The 27,101-nt window shown below is 46.3% G+C and overlaps 1 protein-coding gene across 1 annotated transcript in view; it reads right to left on the bottom strand.

Annotated features, from left to right (window-relative positions):
• ADAMTS16 (ADAM metallopeptidase with thrombospondin type 1 motif 16) overlaps nt 1-27,101 on the bottom strand; it is a 154,294-nt gene that overhangs the window by 44,857 nt on the left and 82,336 nt on the right. Inside the window, exons 14-17 of the mRNA XM_067730343.1 lie at nt 25,400-25,523; nt 24,746-24,990; nt 22,747-22,885; nt 5,437-5,563 (exon numbers count right to left, since the gene is read on the bottom strand). Of these exons, the coding sequence (XP_067586444.1) occupies nt 5,437-5,563; nt 22,747-22,885; nt 24,746-24,990; nt 25,400-25,523 (635 nt within the window). The remainder of the gene's footprint in view (nt 1-5,436; nt 5,564-22,746; nt 22,886-24,745; nt 24,991-25,399; nt 25,524-27,101) is intronic.

Here is a 27,101-nt window from a genome sequence, read left to right as displayed (position 1 = left end):
GAGAGGGTCATGGACGGCCGCCTCGCAGGAGCAGTCTAGTAAGAAAGGCAAGGGTTCTCCTGCTTGGACAAATAAAGCTTGGGTTTGCTGCCCACTTAATCAGGGACAAAAAATCATCGGTATTCTGGGCAAGAGAGAAATGTATCTCACATTTCAGAGGACAACAAAACAACTTTTAAAATTAAGATCTATTTTCCCAATTCAACTGTTAAAATGATTATCCACAAGGACTGAGGCATATAATACAGGTTCATTCTTCTGTGTTTGTCATTGATCGTTTTGCTTCACAGACTAATAACTAATGTGAATTTGTTTCTCCTTTTGCAGCAAAAAATAAAACAGCCAAGATTTACTGAATGTTTTAGCACATGTACTGGGCTAAGAGCTTTTACGTGGATTCCCTCAACAAATCCTGACCTTGTGTTGCCCCGATTACGTACAGGTGGGAGTACCAAGGTGGCAGCTCAGCTCACACCTTCAACCAGGTGCGAGCTGGCAGGCATGGGCTATGCTGCTCTAGCCCCTTAGCATGCTAAGTCCACTCCACCAAAGGACTTGGATGCAGAAGAGCTGTGGGCTGGGAACTGGGAAACTTTGTCCCACCCGGACCATAGACACCTGCGGGCTGGCTTGTCCTCAGGCTCCTGCAACTGGCTGGGGGTGAAGAAGAAACCCTGTAGGCGCCCCTCTTGTCCTCCTCAGGGGTCTCCCAGCAGGGACGCATGGCATTAGTTTCACTGCCAGCTTTCTATTGTCTCCCAAAGCTTTCTCTTTCAAAGGAAATATAAATATCAAAAAATATGAGATGTATAAATCAAAGAGCTCAATAAGGTGGGGGCCTCTGGGTTTTCTGGGGTGATTTGGGTGCCCTCGCTGTGTTCTCCACAGGCTGTTCCCATGCACCACTTCCAGTCTCCCTGAGACTGGTCCTGTTGCTCCTGAGCTGTGCCTTTTCTTTGCACACAAAGCTCTTGACAGAGTTTACTTGTAAAATTCTACACCAATGAGTTAAGTACAGAATATAAGATGTAGAAGAATCCAGAGACCTTGTTGGCTCTGGGTCCCTGACAACCAGGAAGACAGGCTGTAGGGGGTGGGGGGGAGGAGGCCAAGGGAGAGAAACAGTGGGCTGAACAGGGGACCTACTGGAAAAACTAGTAGCATACAAATATATATATACGTTTATAATCTTGCTTAAGGAAACCCAACACCCATTTAAAAATCTTTCTTGGAAGGAGTCCATCAGCATGAAGGAGAAGGAGAGACATAACTATGAAGGTTCCTGGGGAGAAGCAGGACCCTGGTCCAGCGTGAAGGAAGGAAGGCAGAGTGACGGGGGTGTCTCAGGCGGCATTGGTGGGAGGAGGGTGTGGCCATTGCCTCAGCCCATCTCTGAGGTCTGAGGTCCTGGGCCAAGAGTGTGAGCTGGAGCAGAAGAAAGCTGGAGGAGACAGGAGGTGATGTAATATCACTGTCCTGCGAGGGACCAGATGCCCAGGGAAGGGTGAGAGGACTGCCTGCCATCCTGCACGGCCAGGGAAGCTGATGGCCATACATTCAGAGTGAGAACGTGGGCTTGTGAACTTCTGGCAGCATTAAACTCCCGAGCTCCACAAGCAGCAGAGTGAGTGATGAGAGAGGTGTCGCCAGACTGGGTTTTCTGGGCAAGTGGAGTTGGACAAGGGGGTTAAAGCCTGGACACCTGGTGGGACAGGAGGACACCTCGAGCATGGATCTATCTGGGAACCCAGGAGCTGCAAAGACAAAGAGGCCATGGCCAGGGCAGGGTGTTTAGAAACAAGGTCTCACAGGGGCAGCAGGTAGGAAGCAGGAGAGGGCTCAGCTGCTGCAACAGAGACCACGGAAGCACAGCTCAAACATGGGAGGGAGCACTTCCCCTTCACATGGAGGGCTGGGCTGGAGACATGGGGCGGAGGGGGGCAGCTCTGCCCCAGGGAGTCATCAGGGATGCTGTCTTGTGACTCCACATGTTTTGTCGGGTTTGGAGCTGACTAAGGCCAGCTCTGCTACTGCTCAGGAGAGGGGACAGGAGGGGAGGAAGTAGAGCTTCTGCAGGACTCCCTTGAAGGCACCTGCATCTCTTCGGCTTGCATCCCATTGGCTGACGATGATCTAGGAGGGGGATGGGGAACGTCCACCAGGGCGTCCGTGCGTGAGCGTGAGAATGTGTGTGAGCGTGGGTGTGTGAGTGTGTGTGTCTGGGGTTCTATTAACAAAGACAAGAAAGAGGAAATTTGCATGGAGGAGCGCTGCCTGGCAGTCCTTGCTGACGGCAGGAGCGAGAGGCTGGGACAGGACTGGAGAGTCAGGGAACGTGGTCACTCACGTGGATGCTAATGGCCACAGGTGGCTCTGATGACCAAAAGCGTCTGATGAGACCTCAGTCCCTAAAGCTATGGCTCATCAAGAATAGTACAAGCTCTCTTACTCTTGGGGCAGATCTTGAAGGAGGCTGGCCTAGGACGGGTACTTTACGTGAGAGACACGTGGAAACATACAAATAAGGCTTATTACAGATTACAAGAGAGTTGACAAAGCAGCGTCTTATTTCTCAATGGCAGCATACAAACAGGACTGGCTGGGCTCACCTACAAGACCCCCCAAGGGAGAGTGGGGTCACAGAGCTTCGTACTTAGGGCATACGTCTGTGTGTTTTGTCTTTGTCAACTCACAGCTGAGGAAACCGAGGCATCAGGAGGTGAAGCCACTTTCCCGAGACCATGCCACAGGCCTGGAGTTCTTGCCCTGACCCATGGGACCCTGGTTCATCCCTGAATTCTACAAGCATTTATTGAGAGACAGGTGCAGCTCTCGTCCCTCAGGATACGACAGTGGACAAAACTAACATCTGACCCTGGAGAGATTTTCTGGAATCAATGAGCGTGAAAATTCTGTACCAGGAAACAAGATTTATATAAACAGACACAAGAGATGATGATGATAGTCATGGATAATGGTTGAGAATAAGGACAGTTTTGCCCGACCACGTAAGGTATGCTAGAGTTCTATCACTGAAATCCAATAACCAATAATCCAATCCAATAAGTGACCTTCGTGGAAAGTGATATTTCTGGTGCACTTACACGGGACCAGACACTGGTAGAAGCAGCCTGCCATCTGGGGTAACACTGAACAGACAGCAGCTGGGCATCGCTTAAATGCCTCCCCTAAGGGTTCAGTACAAGGAGGAAGCCCAGGAGAGGGAGGGAGGGGAACCCCCAGCTTTCTCCCCGCACCATGGGGTGGAGGCCGTCCTCGGAGAAGCATCAGTTGCTGGCTACCGCGGCTGCCTCTGCTTCCCCTGCCCCCTCAGGGCTGCCAGCCACTCCTGCATCCTGGGCTGAGTCCTGCACGGTTTGGAGATGCAGAGGGGCCTATTCAGGGTGTCCCAACCACCACTTCTCATCCTAGTTATGGGATGCTTAAAATCACGAAGCTGGAAGCCGAGGAGTGGGTGACTTAGCCCGGGGCTGGGGTCAGTGTTCACTTGAGTCCACTGTAATGAGCTTCACCAAGGCTACCTGGGCAGCTTGGACTACAAGGGGATGAGCCACTCACACGACCCCAGGGAGAGATTCCATGCAATAACTAAACATTCCCAATCAGCCTGAGCTTTAGCATTCCGATGGGTTTAGTCCCAAGTCACCAGTAACTTTAGTTTCCCCTGCACATAGAAGTCACACGCACAAACACACCCCTCTTAGACTAAATTAGTGAGGTTTTTTCGGCTTTTCAACACGGTTAACTAGTTGCCTGAGGCACCCTGGATTCCTCTGACTTAGCAAGAACTCGGTGCACTGTGGAAAGAGAAGCCCAGTGCCTGCAGCAGTGCTCTTAACATCCTTCTCCCCAAGGCTCCTTGGAGAGGTATGATCAGAGGTCACAGTGAGGTCCACGCTGTGTTACCTGGAACACAGGTGCAGAACCGGCTGTCCGGGGAGAAGGGGTCAGGTTGGTGCAACACCTCAGCGGACCCTGGGAGCCCTGGCTGTCTGGCCCCTTGTTTCCTTCGGACGGGAGGTTCATTTTGCAGAAGTGGTGCTGTGCTATGTCTTCTCTTGGTTGGCCAGGGGCTTCATTTCGTAAACCATCCTGGACGGTGTGCACTGGGTGTGTCGCTTCAGGCACAGAAGGAGCCCACAGTGGCTGAGCTCCTGTCTGCCGTCCAGCCCTGCGCAGACCATGGGGGCGCCCGGCTGGCTGCAGGATCGCTGACAGGTGAAGCGAGGACCAGGTTGGGTATCAGTTCCAGGAGCTCCTTCGGTCCCAGAAAAACCCCCAGGTGGGCCTCCAGTGCCTCGGTGGGTGATGGGCCTGAGGCGCTAAATTCCTTTTGCAAATACCGACCCATCTCTCTCTCTCATTACCAGGCTGTGGGGCGTGCTAGCCGAGGAGTCCGGCTGAGTCGGGCCACTGGCCCTCTGAGGGAGGACACATCTTCCCAAGGAGGCCCCGCGCCCCTCACAGCGGTGGGGGGCAAGGTCCGGGCCTCTCAGATGCTGGTCTGTGTCCTCCATCTCTACCCTAAGTGAGGGACCAGGGACCCACAGACTCAGAGAGAAGGGAGACAGTGCCTCCCTCCCTCTTGGGTGTTACTGTCTCTGGGGGAGGCATCCGGCTCTCTGCTTTGAGGCTCAGCTCAAGCAGAGCCATCTCCTGTGCATCTTTAAAATCAAGATGTATGAGATCACATGTGTTGTGGCGGGTACCTCCGCTGTCTGAAGGGTCTAGTGGGCCTTTCATCCCATAAATACGTTACTCAGATGATTTCCACAGCCCCTCTGTGAAGATGAAGCAAGTGAGAAGCAGACAGACTACGGACAAGCCCAGGGAGTGATGGCTGAGGAGGGCAGGGCAGGACCACGGCTGCCTCCCAGGGGTCCTTCCCAACCCCCGTGTCAGGGAACCTGAACTTTCTTCAGTAACGTGGAGGGGCGGCAGTACTGGGGACAGGTGAGTGGGATGACAGAGCCCTGCTTTCTGTGGCCCGTCCCACAAGTGTGCAGCGTCCACATTCCCTCTACAGCCTGGACAGGCCTCGCCAGCAGGTTCTTCTAACAGGTTTCACTCAGTAAGAAAAGGAAACGCCAGCGAAGGGGATAGAGGCTGCGAGGGAAAGCGTTCCTATGTCCACAGCACACCATCCCTCCCACAGCCTGCGCTGAGTAAGACAGAACAAGCGCCGTCTACTACGAGACCTTCGCTCCCACTGACAAGGCTTTGCAGGCTGTTTCCAGCCCCGGCACCCTTTATTTGGCTCACCTGTTCAGGCAGTTCTTGTTCCTTTTGCCTCTGCTGTCACGGATTATGTGGCAGTGGTTGGTACTTCTGTTCCCCAGACTCAGGAGCACCAAGGCCTCAGCATTATATCTGCAAAACCCTGCTACCCATTCAGAGGAACATGGCAGTTCTTACCTGGGGGGACAGGCGGACACTTTGCAAGGCACGACCCCTGTGACAGGCCGGGTGTCGGGGCTGCAGAATGATGCGTTCACCGGGAACCTCAGGTCTCTGTAGCAGCCTGCTCTCGTGGTCATCTGCCCTGTGAGAGAGTGGGGTGCACAGTGAAGACTCACAAACATGCCCTGTGGTAAAAGGCAGACGAAGAGCTCATGAACTCTCTTGAAGAAAATCTTTACTGTATTGGCACGTCTTTGCATTAATGGCCTTGGGCTGACTACTAATATTCTACTTTTCTGGCCTGTCTTGGTGATTTCTATCAGTGAATTGCATAAATTCTAAGATGGCTTGTATCTTCCCCCTACATTTCAACATCTTGGAACGTGTGTCTTGCTATGGGTGCCAACATATATTTGACAAAACAATCTTTTGGTTCTTTTCTATTGTTTCCAGAATTGGAAACACCAGCCATTTTTTCAAAACAAACCCATATTAAGTACACTCACTTGTGCTTCTAAGTGAGAGGGCACAACAGGAAATGATCGGTAATAAACCAGAAAGAAATACGGACAACAAAGTGATAAGCGCTTCCCCACCAGAGAATTCACAGAGCAAAATACCTCCAGGGTTGCAGCTGGATGGTGACCTTTTCACAATCATGGCTTGGATGTTGCCTCAAAGGAGGTCAATGGAAATGAAAGTTGGTCTGATTCTCAGCTCCATTTACATCCCCAGGGCTACTCAGGCTTTCTGAGCATCCCTCAATATGTTCGGTATTTCAATTCATTAAATTTACTAAAAAAGGTACCAATGGGGCTTCCCTGGCAGTCCAGTGGTTAAGATTCTGCCCTTCCAATGCAAGGGGTGCAGGTTTGTTCCCTGGTTGGGGAACTAAGATCCCACGTGCCATAGGGCATGGCCAAAATATAAATAATTTTTTAAAAAGGAACCATTACTTACAGCAGGGTACCTAGACTAGTCAAAATCACAGAGACAGAAAGTAGAAGGGTGGTTGCCAGGGGATGGGGGATGACGGGGTGGGGAGGTGTCTCATAGGCAGAGTTTCAGTTTGGGAAGATGGAAAAGATCTGGAGATGGACGGTGGTGACATTTGCACAATATGAATGTGCTTAATACCACTGAACCATGCATTCAAAAGTGGTTAAAATGGTACATTTTATATCATATATAATATATATCATATATTTTACCACAATACAAAAGGACTGTAAATAGATATATATCTTGAAGGATGAAGTTAAGGAGTTCATTCAGTGAAAAGGAACAAAAAAAAGAAAGAAAAAGAACCAAACCAGTGTTGATTTTAAAAATTAACACAATTAATATTAAGATTTAAAATGATTTTTATTGTAGTGCTTGGAAAATGGATGGAGTCCTCCTGTCCGTGAGGCCCATCTGTTTTACTTCCTCTGCAGTCAAGGCTGCACTGCTCAGAATGACCTGCATCCAACTTGGTCCCCACAGGCAGATGACCAGAGGTGTCTCATAAAGGAAGGGACCCAAGACATGGTTTCAGAGGACCAAAGCCACAGGCTGGCAACTCCAGGCTCAACAGCATCTAATGCTCGGTTCTCTATGAAACCGAGTCCCTTACTCGAAGACACTAAAAGTCTCGAAGATATACGTGGAAACAAGTTTGACATTTGGCTTTGCTTTGTCAAAAGGAATAAGGCAAGTCGATGGGGAAAGTTCCCTTCTCTAGAGAATCAGTTCCCTTGATCAGTAGAGGGAAAAGAGCCCTCCTGTTTCCCAAGCACAGATCTCATGCGTCTGAGCCCCAGACCACTTCCTGCCTTGGGTATGGCCCTGTCGGTGCTGATGGAGGACAATCAGAGGTGACACAGGACCCTTGTGGTTTTGTGCGATTATTCAGCTCTCTGCCAACGTGACCCAATCATATTTTAACCAAGTTAAACAGTTTTCATTTGATGCACCCCAGTGTGGATTTCACAACTGTATCTTCCTGATTTTAATGGTCTCTCATCAGGAACAGCATATTTATAAAAGTGACTTTGATAAAGGTCATGGAATATTTCTGCAGAAATCTAAGAAAATTTACTTAAACATGTTGAGAATCTTGAAAGTGAGTATTTCTATGAAAGAACAAGATTTAAGTCACATACAGCAAGGGTCCCGGAGCAGTAACAGGAAGAAGGTCAAGGTGAACTTCAATCCCACGAGGCAGAAGAATGATAATAAAAAAAGAATATTTCCAGGCTCTGCTAAGACTGAAGCCGTGGCATTTGTTCTAATATATAGATTTAGTAAAATCAAAGATGGGCTTGGTGACCTGTGTAGCAAGGCCATGGAGCCCTCGTGGCCACAGCTCTCCTGGGGACGGGGGGAACCAAGAGGCACGTCAGGCAACACAACCCACTGACACCTGCTGGGCTTCACTGTGGAAGGAAACACATATCGGAAATCCATCTCTTTCAGTGTCCTTGATGTGGTACCAAGCCAGCTGTGTGCCCTGTCACTACGTCACACACAGAACAGACGCAAACGCGAAGTGATGGGCACTGGAGGAGGGTCCCTCACGTCTTACACTCCAAGCCTTGCACAGGTTCGCCCTCGTCCACTTTCCTGGAGGTGCTTTCCTGGGCATCACCCTGACTGCACGTGGCGATGGATTACTGACCCGCCCCCGTCTCCTGCCCTGCACCCGCTCTTAGCCCCGATGTCCCCAGGCTGCCTCCTGGACTCACAGACCTGGCCGTCTAACAGATGCACAAATACATAAACATCCATTTCAAAGCAGGCTTCCTCCAGCCCCGCCTGTCTGAGGTTCTGTGGTCTCTGTGTGGTCAAGGGATCAGTCTTGTAGTCCCCTGCCCCCCACGCCCATGCCTTACTCCAGGCATTCCTCCTTCAAGTCCAGCTGTTGGACTGATACCATGGATACTTCCTTCACACACGCACACACACACACAGACACACACGCTCATGCCACTCCCAGGTTAAAAGTCTGTTTTTCTTTTTTTAAGCTGGAGACTTCCCAGCCTTGTCCTCCAGCTCTGCTGCATCTCTCTTATGCCGACATCCCCCCTGGTCCTCTGACTCCCAGCTGTCTCTCTACCTGGAATACGGTCCTCTGCTGCCACCCCTGACACACCTGGCAGAAGTCTTCTTAACCCTTTAAGTCAGACCCACATCCCCCTGCCTCTGAACTCCCGTGCTCCCTGACTTGAGAGCACATCTGAATCCTCTGGTAGTTTAAACACAGAATCCTGGCCACCTCAGAGCCTTGGATTCAGCAGGCGTGGGGTGGGGGCTGTGGATTTACATTTCTAACCGATGCCCAGGTGCTGCTGGCACTGCTGCCCTGCGGACCACACTTTGAGAACCGCGCTTTACGCAATACCCAAGGCCACCACTTTTATGTCTCAGGTTACAGAGCTGTGATATACACGTAGTAAAAAATAAATACCTGGTCTTTGACCCTGGCTCTTGGCACACAGCTCCTAGAACCTTTGGAGTGTCTGAGCCGGCGGGTGGCGGGGTCCCTTCACAGCTTATGCACGGGGCTGGACCCCAGAAGCATCAAGGCATGATTAGAGGGTTTCAGCCCAATCCTGGGCCTCTGGGGAGGGGAAAGGGGCTGGAAATTTAGTCCAGTTACCAATGACCAATGATTTAATCAATGCTGTGTAATGAAATCTCCATGGAAACCCCTAAACAACGTGTTCAGAGAGCTTCCAGGAGGATGGCACACCCTGGCTTCATGGGGTCCGGAACCCTTCCCGACCTCTCCCTGTGTACCTCTTCATCTCGCCGTTCCCTGGTGTCTTTTACAATAAACCGGTGACAGTAAGTAAGTAAAGTGCCTTCCTTAGGTCTGTGAGCTGGTGTAGCAAATTATTGAACCTGGAACCGGGGGGTGGGTAGGAGAGTATAGAACCCACAGCTTTGTAGCCAAGTCAGACAGAAGTGTGGGTGCCCTGGCATGCAAATGGCATCTGAAGTGGGAGCAGTGCTGTGGGACTGAGCCCTTCACCTGTGGGGTCTGATGGTGACTCTAGGTAGTTAGTACCGGAGTTAGATTAATGCAGGACACCCTGTTGGAAGCTGGAAAATCCGGCAATGCTGGTTGGTGTGGACAAAACCCACACATTTGGTGTCCGGAGTGTTGTGAGTAAAGACAGTTCCTGCCAGGCTAGCCCAGGTTTGTGCTCATTTGTCCTAGAAAAATGGTAAGCAACCCTTTTGCCTCTCAGTAGCATCCAGGTTTGGGTAAGACATTATATGGTGAACCTAATGTCAAAGTTCAGTGGGCATATATGTGTCATCCCTTAGATCAAATTTCCTGAGAGCGGAGAGTCCAGCCTGCCTGGATTGATCTGCTCCCACACTTATTAGGCAGTTTTTCAGCCATCGGCCAATTTCATTATATTCAGTAACTTCTAAGCCCCGGCAAGTTAATACAGTCAGCTCTCCTGGTCCAAGGGTTCCGAGTCTGCTGATTCAACCAACTACAGATGGAAAAAAATCAGAAAAACAATCCCAGAAAGTTCTAGAAAAACAAACTTGGATTTGCCTTGTGCCAGCAACCATTTACCTAGCATTTACCAAGTATTTACAACTATTTAGGTAGCATTGACATTCTATTAGGTATTATAAGCCACCTAGAGATGATTTAAAGTGTGTGGAGGGATGTGCATAGGTTATTTGCAAATACCACCTCATTTTATATAAGGGACTTGAGCATATGCAGATTTTGGTATCCATGCGGGTTCCTGGAACCAACAGGGAAGGATGACTGTAGTGAGTTAATAATACTTGGCAGAAAGAATCATCCAAGTAAGGGTATAGTCTCTTCTTTATACAGTACTTAGGATGAACTAGGCACAGTGTTGATGACTGACCCATGTATCAATGCAGAGACGAAATCTGAATCAATGTTTTATGAGTCTACTGTTCCACTTGCTAACAGGGAATAAGAGACTATTAAATTAAAAAAAAGAAACACATGTCATTTTAAAGCTGTTCTGTAGGGAATCTTGTGAACTCCACTAAATTAAATCCTGCGAACTCCTCGAAATTAAGCCAGATAATCTTAATGACCCAATTTACATGAGGACCTACTGAACAAGAGTACCATTTTCTAAAACTGCTGGTTGTCAGTTCTAATAGTAGAGAAGGAAAATTAATCTTTTCTCTCCACTTATATGATAATTTAAAAGTCAATTTTTTTTTTAAATTCTTTAACCAAACTCTTCTGGCTTTTTAGGTGTGACTCTATGAATAATGTCTTCAGTTTGGTTTCCAGTTTTGAGATTGAAGACTTGTGAAATTCAATGCTTATGCTCAAGTCTTAACAAAGAATCAGGCCTTAATGATCACTGATGGTCCTGAGTGAGGTACAGGCTCTCGATCAAGCAAATAGGAAATTGTTTTTCTTTGAAATAGAAACATAACTTTACTTTATTAATGTATTCATTTTTCTTTCTTAGTGGAGACATTTGTTTGACCTTGGTGTCAGCCAAGTCCCAAACTTTTACAGGTTAATCGGATAAGAGGGAAATCTAGATCTAGTCATTCATGGAATAATTTAGTAACAATGTGATAGAAAAAATATAACCCAAAGAAAAACACTGAATTTGTCCAATGCATGTCCAAGTTCTGACTCTGCCAGTTAATTTTTTTTTTTTTTTTTTTTGTGGTACTCAGGCCTCTCACTGTTGTGGCCTCTCCCGTTGTGGAGCACAGGCTCTGGACGCGCAGGCTCAGCGGCCATGGCTCACGGGCCCAACCGCTCCGCGGCATGTGGGATCTTCCCAGACCGGGGCACGAACCCGTGTCCCCTGTATCGGCAGGCGGACTCTCAACCACTGCGCCACCAGGGAAGCCCTGTCAGTTAGTTCTTTTAGCTGGTGACATTGGAGACCTTTCATTTTTCTTAGTGGGACACTACTGACATTTTAGGTGCCAGCATTACTTGTGCAGCACGGTTGTCATATCATAAGACTTTTAGCAACCCTGGATCCGCCCACTAGATGCTGAAAGCAACCCACCCCCACTCATCACGGCAACTAAAATGCCTGCGCACATTTCCAAATGCTCCTTCTGAAAGACAGTACAATCTTCAGTGGAGGACACTGATGGGCCACAAGCAGATAAGGAAGAAAGGGAAAATGTAGAGTGTTGCCTGGAAATTTTAAGCAATTAGTGGAAGTAGGACAAAACAGGAGAGTGGTCATCAGGTTCACAGCAAAATTCATTTAAGAAAATGACAATGACAAAAATGCTATAAAACAGAATTTACGGTGTGTAACTAAAAGTAAGATTCAGAGGTTATTTTCAGAGGTTATTTTGGTGCTGACAATGTTCCAGTTCTATATATGGGTAGTGGTTGCACAGATATTCTTACTTTCAAAAAGTAATCTATAGTCTTCAAAAAAATTAATAAGAAAGTATGATTAAATATTCTGATAATACTAAAGTTTTAATGCATAGAATGTGAAATTCATGAGTATTTATTGTAAACCCTTCAACACATAGTACTTGACACACAAAATGAAGAGGTACACAATAAACATTGGTTGAATTAGTGAAGGTAAACTATTGGCTACTAGACTCTCACACTTTAAATGATGACATCTTACTTAAAACTGTAGTATAGAACCACACACAGAAAGGTCATTTTTTAATTTATATAAGAATAATACTCTTTATTTTCAAAGAAAAAAGAGTCATTCAGGTCCCTTATATTCAAAAGAAAAAAAGAAAAAGTAATGGGAAAGCTAGAAGGGGGAGCTCTCATGCCCTACCACTTGATGTCAACTGCATTATCGACAAGAAGAGAGGTACCTTGCATCTCCAACAGGAAGAAGGTTATTACTTTACTACAAGCAGAAGGAAGGAAGAATTTCTCCTTGTCTGGCAACAGTCCAGCCAGTGAGAAACTGCACAGCTCAGCCAATGGAAAGTCTTTATACTTCAAACTCCCAGTTTCCTCCAATGGACTTTTCATTTATAACAACCCATCACAACTTCCTTTTCTCCTCTATAAAAGAATGTTCCTCTCCTTTATTCTCTGGACTTGCCTGTGGTTTGACATAAATTGCATGTCCAGAATTGCAGTTCTTTGCTGTTCCCTGATAAACCCATTTGGCCGGTAAAATAACTAGCTATTTTATTGTTTTAGATCAACAAAAGTATCAATAATGGTTGAATGTATTTGCTCAAGAATGTGAACTCCCATATTAAAAATGAGCTATTGATTTAATACGTAAGGAGGAACTCTCTGCAAAGGAAGGATACAAATGATGTGATAACATGGAAAAGCTTATCATTAACGAACCTCTGAAAGAGAGCACACACGTGTAAACCGGAACATAAGGAAGAGATGGGACAGGACTTATTAAAATGTTTGCAGTGACCTTGGGTCAGAGGAAGATTTGTCTTCCTTATTTTTTATGTTTGTGACATTTGTAATGAAAAATAATTCCAACATCTACAGATTTGGGCCTTCATGAAAATGCACATCTCCTCTTTCTGACATCCTGGACAGTCTTTTCTCAAGGACACCGGGCAGTGCAGGATGAGGCAGGAGGGGCCTGACCTCTCAGGTGATGCTCACCTGACCTCATATTGGCCTGCAGCCTGTCTGCCTACCTGCTCGGGCCTCCCCTTCCCCTTCCTGTTCTCTGCCCCCCAGAAAGCTTAGCAACAAAAGCCTAAGAGATGCACCAGGGAGGGAGGAGCTGGGAGCAGGGGAAGCTGACATCCTGGTTTCTGTTTTGATCCACGTGGTAATCGTCGATTGACACAGAAAGTCAAACTGGAAAGCACGTCAGGGGCCCCATAAAGCACACACCCACACAGGCACTGAAGAAGAAGGAAAGGTTCTGGGCCTGTTCACATTCCCTCCTCAGTGGAGGGCGGAGTGGAAGGCAGACTTCACATCAGGGCTCTGCTCCTTGGGCTGTGCCCAGACTCTTACACCTGAGCTCTTAGGGAGCATCCCAGGTATCACATGGCCAGGCTGCTTGTAAAGGTTTTGGTTATGCTTTGAGAAACCATTTTTCACAGTTTATCCAGGGCTGCAGAAAATTCCATGAGAACAGAAGGTCTTTGCTTCACTTGAGAATCTGAAAATCTGAACCCACAGTCGTGGCCGAGAACATCTGCATTTCTTTTTTCATACTCCTGATCTTGTTTCTTAATTTCTGTATGGTTCTTATCAGATCATTTCTCCCTTATGAGTTGCCTTATGAGTTGAAATCTCTCTCAAACTCCCGCTTTTCTGTTGTCTATTCATTACATTGTGCTTACCTGTATTTCAACCAACCCATAACCTCACTTGAAGAAAAAATGGTGAACTAAAGATTAAGCAAAAGAAACGGTCCTCATGCTTGTGTGCAACGTCTATGCCGTTGTATCAAAGGGCTTTTCTTAGGTCCTTAGGCAGAGACTTTCGCTCACAATATGCATAGACTCTGTACACTCAAGATCTTGCGTTCAGCATTTACCTGGACCTAAAGTTCTCAGTTCGTGAGTCTGAAAAGGTTACAGGCTGGCATGTTGTCAAGGTCAGATGCTAAGATAGCAGACTGGGTGGAGAAGGGGAAAGTAGGAGCTCCACAGGACAGGTTTCAGAACGAGTGGCCTGTTTGGGACATTCAGTGGGAGGCCGAGGACTCTGCAAGGTCAGGGCTGCCCCTGTGGACAGGACCACATGCTGCCTTATCACACAACGTGCTGGACTGAACTCCGCGTGGCGACCTGAGTCCTCCCAAGGAGGGCACGCTCCATCCATGAGGCTGGGGAATCAGAAAGCATTTCACAGGACCATTTCTCTCCATCTCCTTTAAATGCTGCATAGGAGAGTAAACTCATCTGTTATGCTGGAAACTGCAGCTTCCAGGACGTACTTCCTGTACCCTTCGCCCCCACTCCTCCTCCTGAGCTGCCCCAAAGTCCTGCCCACTGGCCGTTGTCCCATCATCCTGGTAGGAAAAGGGCAGGCCATGCTTTGTCCACTCACTGTGGCAGCTACCAGCTTGCACACCCCGTGGGCACACAGAGACACACAGAGACATGCTGCATGCCCCTCTCCAAGTATGTGTGTCCACCACACATGCCTGAACACACCAGTGTGCAAAAACACACAGGACCTTGAAGACAGCAGCACAATCCAAAATAGGGAGGAACGTGTTCATCTCCCCTGCCTGGGGCCACGTGACTAGTATCATTGTGTAATTTCCTCTTGCTTTAAGAGTTTAGTAACCTAAACAGTCCAATTTCTTAAGCAAAGCTATAACACTAATGGAAAAGAATAGAATCTGACATTTACTTGGCCAGACTAAGTGTTAGAGCTTTACAGGTATTCTCTCCCCTAATCCTTAAAGGAACCCTATACGGGTGATTACATTATTATCCTCACTTTATAGATGGGCTTGCTAAGGCGTAAAAGGCTTAAGGAGCTCACGAGTTTTAAAGAGGCTGGGCCAGGACTCGATCCCTGACAGTCTGGCCAAAACCCCACGTTGCACGTTCTAGCCTTGGCATGACAGGTCACCTGCTGGCCTGGCCTTTCTATCCAACGTGACATGCACGTGTAGGAATTTTAAGCTTTTGTTTGATTCCTGTTTGAGAAGGAAAGAGATTCATAATATATTCTGTTTCAGAACTCTTCATATACTGGAGGACAATTAACTCTATTTCACTGGGAGCTGAGTAGAAAGCTAGAAGCAAGGGAATTTGAATTCTAGGGAATTTCAATTCACTTTCAGATATGCTCCCTTCTTTACATCCAGGAGCAGAAGGATGAGAAGCCTGAGGGGCAGCCCTGGGGAAGCCACCATGGAGGGGTGACAGCGGGCTGACCCTGCATCGCCATTTCCATCTGTGGCCTTCGCATATTTACAAATGGAAAAGCGGTTGATATCTTGCATTTGTTCATTCAACAAGTGTATACCTGATACCTGGGATGTGCTGGATCCTGAGCACATAGCAGCTAATAACAAACAGCAAACATCACCAACCAACCACCACCCTAGACCATCCCATCACGGCCACAGAATCTAAACCACAGAGAGACTGCAGTGACATGTACACACGTCACCCATGAAGACAGATATCCGGACAGGAAAGTTGAGGGTGATGCTGCTTTGGGGTGGTGAGGACCACGGCTTGCTGCCTGAGGGCGTCCCGGAGCTGACCATTGGTGAGCAGAGCACAGCAAAGGCACACCAGAGGTGCAGGGAACACTGAACCTACAAAAAGCACGTCCACAGACCCAAGAAAAGTTTAAAACATTGAGAAAGCTTATAAAATTGAAACCAGTGTAGAAAAAATCAAAACCAAAGAAAGGGGGAAAAAATCCAGTCATTGCTCAACACGATAGCATGTAGGAATGATGAGATGTGAGGATGCATAATACAAATTCTTTCCTCTGCAGGACACTTTTTCACTTCCATGCAGCGTGCCCAGATCCTGGGCTTTCTGCAGAGACTGACTTGGGAGCCTATAGAAAACAATATCCTTTCAGTCATACTATAGCCATTTACCTCCATTTCTGCATTTTTAAAAGGAGAATTGCACCTGATGTCTCTGTGCATTTTCACCGAGATTAAGTCAAATCGAGAATGAAGAAATAAAGCCAAGGCAGGTTGTGGGTCGGCATCCTTCCTAGCCACAGGCTGGGAGCCTGCAGGCCGGGCTTCTCAGGCTGCAGGCATTCCCTCTCCACATGGACAGGAATAGGTGAATGGATGAAACATTACATGCCAGGTGCCTACGGGATGGACCAGTGATGCCCAAATTCTGGCCAGGCTGGTCGAAATGGCCAGGCTCAACTGCTATTCTCTTAATTGAAGGGGTCCTTAGAGACATTCAGACATCAGAGAGGAGATGGCACACACCGGCACCCACCATCCCAGGGTGAAGACCCTCAGATATCAGTGCAGGCCCTGACTAGGTTGGGAGTTAGTTGCCTATGGATATGAGGATGCCGGAAAACACTCCTGTCTCTGCATCTCAGATCAAGTCACAGCATTTTCCAAAAGACAAGATTTTCACAGGGATTTAGCCTGGGGATACTAGACACTCCACTTTATCCCACATTGAAATGGTCACAAATCTAAACGTTCAGCAATGCACCAAGAGATGATGAATTTTGGAGGTCAGATCTGTTTGTAGGTGGTAGGGATGCTCGAGGTTTTAATTTAAAATTACTTTCCCCATATAAACAATAGTAAACTCTAAAGGCAAATTTAAATGTTTCTTCCTTTGTTTTCAGACATCTGAATATTCTGGGAAAATAAAAATATAGACAGCCATATGCCCAGTGGTATTTAGGGTTTCTGGGCTCTGTTTTTACATTAGGTTTTAGATAATTATGTTTTCAGACGAGTTTCATGTCAGTTGGGGGTCTCCTCAGCCACCTGGCTGAGTGTTTATGGAGACACAAGTATCATTTCTCTGACTGGGGGCACATCTGTAAAGTAATTTCTCAACTGTGCTTCCAATCTCTCAACTATCTGTCAGAAAGAAAAATCTCATAGTCCACAGGAATGTTAGAATCAAGCTGGCCAATATTCTAAAATGATCCATGTTAATAGATAAGAGAGAACAAGAGTATAAAATTTGAAAAATACATTAAAAAAGAGAGAATAATCCTTTAACTGGGGAAAGCCCAAAGCTGAACCCTAGCCATGGAAGGTGGTGAGTTTAACGAGCAATTTGATGAAGCTCTACCTTTATCATTTTACAGAAACCAGCTCTTGCCAGATCTTTGGAAATCATTTTAAAAATCTTCACATTTTGCCAAAATATCTGGACGAGGAGTATTCAGTCTAAAAGACTGTGATTATATCAAAGAATATCTAAGTTTTCAGTAATTCTAACAATAGAATGAGTTCCAGCTGTTGACAAAATCCTTACCATTTTTTTTAATAAAGGAAAAGAAACCCATCATTTAAGCAAAACTACACAGAAAACTGGAAAATATTCCATAAACGAAGCATGTGTTTCCACGAGACGCATGCATCATCTCTGTGGTAAGCACTAGATATAGTACAGACATGAATGCCTGCACATTGAAGGACCTTGACAGTGGAAGAAGGAAGATAACTCCAGGAAAGCAGAGAGGGTGAACTCCTGGGAGCTGCTGCTAGAGTCTAAATGATGCCCAGGTGCGCTTAAGTGACAGCGTTCCTGGCATGATGGCGCCCTAACGGGCACCAGAGCTTGGAGGGTGGTGATGATGGCCATTTACGGATGGCCCGTGACATCCTTGTGTCTGTTCTGCTTAACAAGAAGCTGGCCCGGTATCTGATTTTCCTGACCACACTGACCTGTGTGAAATGACAGCAGGACATGCCCTTCATTTTGCTATAGGCAGGTGTTACCCGTCTTTAAGGTTCCAAGTTTGGTTAATGAGAAGGGGGCAGCAGGACTTGAAAGCCACATGTGCACCTCCCTCCCCCTGCAGGAGGATGGTGGAAGGGGGAGCCATCCGTGACCACGTGACCACCACAGGAGCCTGAGAGGGGCTGGGCCTAGGATGGGTCCCAATGCCCCCAGTGAGGGTGTGTGTGCAGGACTGTGGGGCTCTGGGGACAGGGGAGGGTTCCTGCTCCCCAGAGAGAGTGGACGAGATGGACTTCTTCATATTACCCTGAACTTTTGGGGGCTCTTGAAGAAAGGGATGGGGTGGACATCGCACAGGCCTCCTGAGGAAGTTGGTCCCTCTCCAGGGGATGAACTTGTTTTCCTCTCCTCTGCTTTTCTGGGGGGTAAGAGGGCTAAAGTGGGGATGTGTTTTGTAATTTATCCAGGTCTTGGATAAAGACAGAGAAGTGGTTTCATGAACTTGGCTCAAAGGTGACCCAAGTCAGGGAGGAAAAAGCCAGAGTAATTTCAGTTGATCTCTGAGACCTAGAAGGACAAGCCCAAGCCTTTAGGTAAAGTTTAAAAAAGTAAAATGCACATTTACTCTAACATTCAAAATAGGTAAGGACGTTTTGAATATAAAGACGGGGGACGTCTAATTTGAAATAGTTCCTGTGAAAAAGATGTGATTTTTAGCCAGTGAGATGAGTAATATGAATGACTGATGTTCAAAAGCCACCTCAGCTCTCCACCTCTGACTACGACAGATACTCAAAATGCAGCTAACCCAGCACCCTCTGTGCCACGTTTCTGGGGTCCTCTCTGAGTTCCCATGAATGCCTACATACGACAGTGCATAATCTCGCATGTTACGTATGGGTGTGCGGTAATTCCTCCCTCCAGATTTCATGTTTGGAAGGACAGGGCCGGTCTGTATGATTCCTCATTATAGCCTCAAAACTCAGTGTGGCGCCTTGCACACTTGAGGAAGAGTGTAAGTACTCAACGCCTTGGGTGAGCTGTACAGAGGTACCATGTTTCAATTAGCCTTAATGCTAATAGGTCACTAAAGACTTTTCCTATAAAGTAACAATTACATTGGTGTTTCATCATCCACTTCAGAAACAGAGAGAATTAGCAAAGGTCTCTACATTTTCCCCATGTGGCTTAAAGAAGTTTGACACCCACAAATGTTTGCTGACTGAACAGTGAATGGATGAATGAATGGTTTCATATCAACAAAACGAGGGCAAGGTTGCTAATACTTAATTTCATTTTTATTTTTTATTCCATTTTCTAAACCTAACAACTAAGCTAATTAAAGTTTAAGCCCTAAAAATATCTGTAGATGGTGAAGAGACCATTACTGGGAAAGCATGAAAGAGCCTGATTTACAAGCCAGTTTTAAGATTTGTCTGAGGAACTCTAATTGTGAAACAGATGAATAGTTCCATCTGAAAGATGATAATCCCCAGACATTGCATGATGCATATCAGATAAATTAAACATAACTATAAGCCACGTCTGAACAAGCCTCTTCATGAGTAAGTAAATCAGAGGTTTGAAATTTGTTACTATTTGAAATGCATTGAGCCGATTAAATCACAGAAGTAGATTTTAAAAAATTGCAGCATATGTAATTTTGAGAAATTTCTGATGCCTTTACACTGTCAACAAGAGTCTGGTGAAGTCATCACCATGTCTAAAAGCCCTTATCTTAGAGTAGGACATAATTGGCTAAGCTGGTTCCTATCCCCCCAAATACTCTTGGTTTAGCATCTCATTGTATGAGTCCTTGCACATCACCAATGCCCCAATGAGAGTCCGGTCAAGGCACGACTAAGCAGGATAACTGAAATAAAATCCCATGGTTATGTTGTAAAAGTGAGTGGAAAGGGAAAAAAAAAGAGCAGAGGAAGCTGACAGAAAAGAAGATGAGAGGCACTGTCAGGAAATCTTATTTTCTATAGAGAGACAGGCCCATTAGAACAGATAAGGAAATGGGATTATCCTTCCTTTACTGATGCCAGGTAATGTTTCTGGAATGAAACAAGAGGTGGGGGATTTCCCAGGTATCTTCTCCCAGTTCATTAATTCCCTAACTGGTTCCTTTAAAGAACCCCTTGTAGACATTAAGGTCACAAGAAGATAGCTAAGTAAAAGATGCTTCCAAGGTTCCAAATCCAGGTTATTGGGAGGTCTATGCAAGTGGAAATCTTCAAAATATAAAACATGCAGATAAAATGAAGCTAAGACCTGAACCCAATTTGGCTGCCTCTAGCCTCCATGGACTCTTTCGACTTTTAAGCCCTGTTGAGGGTTTCCACAAAGCCATGTAAGTGACAAGACATAGCAGCTGCTCAGTTAAATACAGCGAAGTGTTTCTAATTTTCCTCCTGTTTGTACAGAAAGTAAGATAATCCCTGGGGACACAAGAGAGGAAAGAGAGAGAGAAGGGAGGGTGAGGTTGTGCTTTTGTCCTTTTAGGAAAATATGGGAGGGTCCACTTCAATTCAAGCCCATGGGATTTCACAAGTGCTCACATGTGGCCTGGGAGGGGATGCTTTGATTAGGTGTTGAGTCCTGGGAGCAGTATGGCATGGGCATTACCACCGGAGGACTGAATGGAAGAGCCGCAGCCTACACAAGGTGATAAAGGATGGGTATCCCACAGTCCTTCTTGCTGTTGAATTGAGAAACCTTGATTTTCCATGAATTTTCCATCAAAATTAAAAACAAACACCCATTCTCTGACTCTATAACACACTTCTTTAGGCAAATGATTAGGGAATGGGTTTGGGGTTGATTTCCTCTAGAAACCTCAATGTAAAAATTAGTCCTTAGATGAAATTAGGAGATTTGCTAGTATGCTGACCATCCACTCGGTGTTTTTCAGGCTGCTGAGATGGGTAATTTGGTCGGTGCTGAGGAAACTGAGCATCCCTCTACATGCCTGACTCTCAAAGGGAAGATGTGAGGGAAACTGTCCTAATGAAATACTCTCACGGGCCAGACATCTTTACAGGTGCTGCCACGTGGTTCATTACACTCCTTTCACCACATGAACATCGTCATGTCCTTACACAAATAGAAGGCTTTCTGATTTAATTATTATTTTAATCAAACACTGTTAGATAATCCTAAATAGGGGCAGATCAAATCAAGCATACCCAATATGGGCAAGAGAGTCGTAGGGGATGGTTATAAGAAAGAGGGAAGGGAAATAAGTAGGTTAACTTTCCCAGGTCACACACAGAGATGCCCAGAGTATGGCTCTGTTCTACTTTTTTTCTGAATGGAGTAAAACAGCAGCTCCTGTGGGTCCATCACCAGTGTAGGACATCCCATTTTTCTCTAGTTGCCTTTAGAGCCATTTGCTGCTAGCCTGCTGTACAGAAGGGGATTCTATTTCACCTTAGAAAGCTCTTAATGTCAGAATTTAAATATGACTTAAATATTTTGTTCTTAGTTTATAATGAGAAGAATTAATATATATTAAGTATCTAGTGTTAACGTTTCGGACTTATTTTTTGGTTAATCATTCAGTTTTCCTTTATTTTCTTCATCTCATTTATTTAGAGCAACTATAAAGAAGGCACGAGTTTACTTTTATTTTCTCCTTATTCATTATATTCTAAATTTGTACTATTCTCATTTGTGTACCATTATACTTAAATATATAGTACTGTCTGGATTAATTACTTAATTATTAAAAACTGGAATGCACAAAGCTGAAATCCATTTGTCTGAATGGAAACTTGTCTGTTTTTTAAAAATCAGAGAGAACTTAATATTTTGTTTCTAAGTTTGCACTATTTATTCTCCACCCTTTACCAGTTAGTGCATACTGGCTCTAAGCTAAAAATGTTCCTCTAGTGAACTAGCTTTATCAATTAATCATGGGCTTAAAATTCTTATGGTATTAAGATGATAAACCCATCTACCATCATGTGAAATTCTTCTCTCGACATGTTGTTTCTTGTCATTTTCACAGCAACTTTCATAAAATTCTTACATTTTCTGAGTGAATTTAAGTATATGACTTCACAGCAAAATTTTTTCCAGTAAATTTTTTGAACAAGACCATTTGATAAAAACCTCACTCTGTATCACTATAGTTTCCATGCAAGTTTCTATTTCTCATCATAAACATGAAATGTATAATAATTTGAGTGAATTCCATTTTAATAGTCTCAAATACTATCACCCTTTCAAAAATCTTAAATTAAATGAAAAGCAGAAACCAATTCACTAAACCTTAAGGCCACACGCTGACACAGATGAATTAGAGAAAACAGCTCAAGTCTTCAAGTAACACTCAGCAGCACTGCTCTCTACTCTGCCTCTAGAAAGGTTAGTACCTCCCTCAGGCAGAAACCCTGGTCTCCTAATCAGGACATGATGAGGACGAGGGCAGCGTGATGAGGACCAGGGCAGTGTGATGAGGACCAGGGCAGTGTGATGAGGACCAGGGCAGGGTGATGAGGACCACGGCAGGGTGATGAGGACCAGGGCAGAGTGATGAGGACCAGGGCAGAGTGATGAGGACCAGGGCAGGGTGATGAGGATGAGGGCAGGGTGATGAGGACCAGGGCAGGGTGATGAGGACCAGGGCAGGGTGATGAGGACCAGGGCAGAGTGATGAGGACCAGGGCAGAGTGATGAGGACCAGGGCAGAGTGATGAGGATGAGGGCAGTGTGATGAGGACCAGGGCAGCGTGATGAGGACCAGGGCAGGGTGATGAGGACCAGGGCAGGGTGATGAGGACCAGGGCAGCGTGATGAGGACCAGGGCAGGGTGATGAGGACCAGGGCAGTGTGATGAGGACCTGGGCAGAGTGATGAGGACCAGGGCAGTGTGATGAGGACCAGGGCAGTGTGATGAGGACCAGGGCAGTGTGCCCCATGGTCCTAAGGCACCCGGCACCTCTGTGCCTATCACCAGGACAGCCGTGGGAAGTGACCTACCCCCTCCACATGAGACGGAGCACTCGGAGCGGATGGTGGCCCACGTGTAGCTGGGCTGGGTGCTGAGCTTCTTCTCACCCCCCAACCGTGGCACAGAGTATTCCCAGGCAACGCCCGGGTTCCTTCCTTGAAACAGAAGCTATAAAAAAAGAAAGGGAAAAATACAATGAGTTAAATTAGAACCAATAAATAGAAGCTAATTTGTTTTAAACTACTTGAAACACCAGACATATCCATCAGAAGATGATTACAGTAATAAACTGTCCATCCTCCAAATTTTACATTAACTTTCTAAACAGGAATTAAACTAGACACAAGCACATCTATAAAATATATAGACATTTGACTCTTTTGCCTTACATTTAGTGTTTCTTCCACAGCCTTTACCACCTAACAAGAGCATTTGGTTCTTTCCCTCCGTGTTACCGTGGGAGCCCCACCAATGCTCTCCATCTGAGCAAATCAGAAAATGATACCTAAAAAGCACCTTCACAATTCCTAGTGAGTTCCAAACCCCCAAGAACAGGTGAATGGATCTCATCCATGCAGGATGAAGGCTAACTCTGAGTACTTCCTCCTGTGATGGGATGCAGAGGACTTTTGCCTACTGGCATGTACTGTATGGCTCCAGGAGAAAAACGTCTTACTAGTAAAATCTCTCAGCTTGGGCACACCTGTGAGCAATGCTCAGCACATGGAATTGCATTTGGACTCTTCATCTCCTAGCTGGAAACTCAACCACATGGACCACTTACTTTTTCCTTTATAAAGGTATCGATCCCTTGACCTGGGTGAGCGGCTTTTCTGGAAACCTCACCATTAGCCTGTTAATAGAAATCCCATCTCTGAAGTTTGGAGTCTCACTGGTCCCTGATGGGAGGTTCCAGTGGATGAAGTCACTGAAGCTTCCCTAAACTCCCTGGCCCTACAGTTCCCTCCCTGACAACATAGCTCGAGTCTAGTTGGAGAAGATGCTTCAGGACAGGTATGAGCCCTGGACAGGTGGCCTCAATGTATGACCATTGAGCCACTCTGCCGCCTGACATCCTGAGCCTCTTGCATAGGAAACAGGTGCCCAACAAGCCTCAACTACCTTCAACCCTGACCGATCTCTCTTTCCTCATGGGTATTAAAGCTAAAAGCCTGAGATGGGGGGAGAGAAATAACCAAGGCAGAAATTCACAGTGAACATGTTTATAAAGGGGCGGAGGAGGCAGCTCCGGGTCAGGAGGGGCGATGGCAGTAGGACGTGTGGAGATGGGGTGTCTCCCAGGAGGATGCAAGGACACCGGGATGGGGCTGCCAGGCCTGGAGAGCAGGTGGAGGGCCTGTGGATGGTTCACACCTGCACCCATAGGTGTGGGCTGAGGGGGCAACTTTTGAACCAGTCTTTTCTTTAAGTGTGCACAGAAATACAAAAAAAAGTAGGGAATTAGCGTGTCCACTGCCTGTTGCCACCACCTGCCCGGTCCCATGAGGACAAATTACATTGTTAGAAGATGCCCGTTTGTATGTCGTGAGCCTCTGCCATCTGGGGTAGAGCACAGAGGGGCTTGCGTAGGGGGTGAGTGTGCAGTCCCCTGCCAGGCACTGGGCCCAGGTGGTGGGTTCTCATCTCACTCCCATTTCCACAAAACTCGGCAGAATGCTGGTCCCACCCAAACAGGCACACACAGAGCCACCCACAGTGGCTGCTTCTCAGAGCCACAGAGCTTACAGGAGAGAAGCAGATTTTTGTTAAAATCGACTGATCAAGATGTAAAAATGGGGACTGCATGATATGCGTAATTACAAATCTCATCCCACACCTAGAAATGAAAGGCGATCAAAACAAGTCCACTGGCCCGTTTAGTCTATATATTGATTAGTTTTGTTTCTGAGACACTATCTAATTGAAAACAATTTTGTGTGGATGTAATATTTTTCCAGTAGCCTTGAACCTACAGAAACACCCTAAGACCTCAAATTCAAGCCCTGAGACCAAGAGGCTGGAACCTACCTCCACGATCAATGTTTCGTTGGTTGGCCCAGGGGAGGTTAAGCTCTCGGGCTCCCTGTAGGACCGTCTGTAGTCGAAGGCAGTTCCTGAAAACTTGTACCGGCCGGGCCAGTCCACTGTCCAGTGTCCATTCAGGTAGTATTTTTTGAGTGCATTTCGCACAGAAATGTAGGAGGTAGATACATTCATTTCATAGATGCGAATACTCCGGGCTCCAGAAGGAATGATGACCATCTGGTAATACTCTAGAGCAAAGGAGACAGGAAGGGGGAGGATGGGATGCTTCTCTCAGTACTGCCAAGGCAAATCCCTAAGCACCTGCTCTTCTCCATAACCAAACCCTGAGAATCAGAATTTGGAAACTGGAGATCTGTTTTGGCAATCCAGTTGCGTGGGTCCTATAAATGAGGTTTTTTTAAATTTTTTTAATTGGAGCAGAGCTATTGTAATATTCACTGTGTCTAAAAACCACTTGAATTCAAATACCCTAGCAACCACTTCCAATCAAAACAGAAGGTTTGAGAAGCAAAGCAGGCAAGGAGTCTGTGTAGGGATCTCAGGACTCTGTCTGCACTACACCTCCCATCCTTCCCACCAGGTGGTTCCTTTCGCCCTTGGATCAGCCAGGCAGGCAGCTCCGGTGGGTAGACTCACGGTTGGCACGGTGCTGCTTGGCATAGAGGCCCTTGTGCGTTGTGCAGCTGGAGTTATTTCCCCGGCACACACCGCAGGAGTCTTCCACAGCATCGGATCCCAGCACATTGTCACACCCCACTCTCTGTGGGACCCATGAGGTCACGTGTCATTCATGAAAGACAAGACAACAGGGGCAAAGTCACAAACCTTTTCCCGTCGAGTTGAAAGTTTCACCAACACGGGAGAGTTAACAAATATTTATTGGATACCCAGTATGTGCACTGCGCGACTGTCAACTACACTTCCATCCAAAGGAGGAGACCTTCGCATGGCAAACATACCCTGTCCTCTTTGGCGTTTTTACACGACTGTCCTACACTGAGCCCAGAATTAAACCTATCGGGTTGTCATGCTGGAGACGTGTGTAAATTTCAGACCGATATAAAGCACTTAGCACAAATGACAAGCAATATGGCCTCACGAGTTTCCACTGGAATTCGCCTTGTGCTTTTTTGAATCGCCTTGTGCAGAGGCAAAGAAGGAACACAGGCCACAGGGCAATTATTCCCAGCAGTAAATTATGTAAAAGGCACATTTGGCTACTGTCTAGAATTTTAGCAGCTGTTTATATATTCTGTGATGCTTGCCAATTTTACATTTCCTAGCAAAGAATATAGGCTAGCTATGTAACAAATCCATTCAGAAATGATGGATGAACTATAGTCCACAATCCCTTGTTTGAAATCCTAGGGCCAGATGCATTTCAGAACTCAAGAGGTTTTTGGATTGTGGGAAGGTAATTAACACATATATGATGTGAGAGTCCCTGCAGGGCTCCGGACAGCAACGATGTTTCTAAGATGCGCACATCTCTACAGTGAGCGGGATAAACATAACTGAAGATAGTCGTATCAATTCAAGACAGTTTTGCCACCAAATAAATTCAGGTCAGCTTATATTTTACTGTCAAATAAACTTTCCATTTCACACATCTTTGGATTTCAGAATTACAAATAAAGGATTGTGATACTGTATCATAAAGAATACATAAAAACAATGACATATTTAACAAATCAACCGATAATTGGACACAATGGGTGGACAGTTGAGCATTTTAAGGCTGAAAGAGATCCGAACAGAATCATTTAGTCTAACCTTCATGCATTCAAACGATTACACTGAGGGTCTGAGTGGATGATTCAACTTTACTGTGGTCATGGTCTACACCTTAAAGAAAATCAGACCTGGGACCAAGGTCTTTGGACTCCACTGAATACGAATATTGAGTAACTTCTTCCCTGAAAAGCCCATTATTTACATGCAATGTATCTGACCATTGCATGTAACACCCTCCCTTTGTTTATAATAAAATTCTTCCTACATCTCACTTCTGTGCCTGGTAACAAGCTCAGGCGTTGTGTTCACTTAGCCGCCTATCTTTCCCAGCCTGTGCCCTGAGTCCCTCTCCAGCAGAAGTGAGGTTGCCGATTTCCCGAGACCCCTCGACAGCAGTGAAGCGGCCCCTGTCTCTGTGCTGTCCCTGCCTTCATTTACTCTGGCGCCACTGCCTGGCTACTGCCGTCTGATTGGGCGACTCTACGCGTCCCCAGTCCCAGTGCCTTCCACAGGGACATGTGGATAAAAACCCCAAGTCCTCGTCCCCGCAGCAAATGGCCCTTTGCAAGCTTCTCCCCTTCACTCACCTCCTCAGTATCCCCCA

The sequence above is a fragment of the Pseudorca crassidens genome, chromosome 3 (assembly GCF_039906515.1).
Source record: "Pseudorca crassidens isolate mPseCra1 chromosome 3, mPseCra1.hap1, whole genome shotgun sequence".
NCBI classification, from domain to species: Eukaryota; Metazoa; Chordata; class Mammalia; order Artiodactyla; family Delphinidae; genus Pseudorca; species Pseudorca crassidens.
The sequence above is the reverse complement of the archived record's forward strand: the minus strand, read 5'-3'. Positions and strand labels throughout refer to the sequence as shown.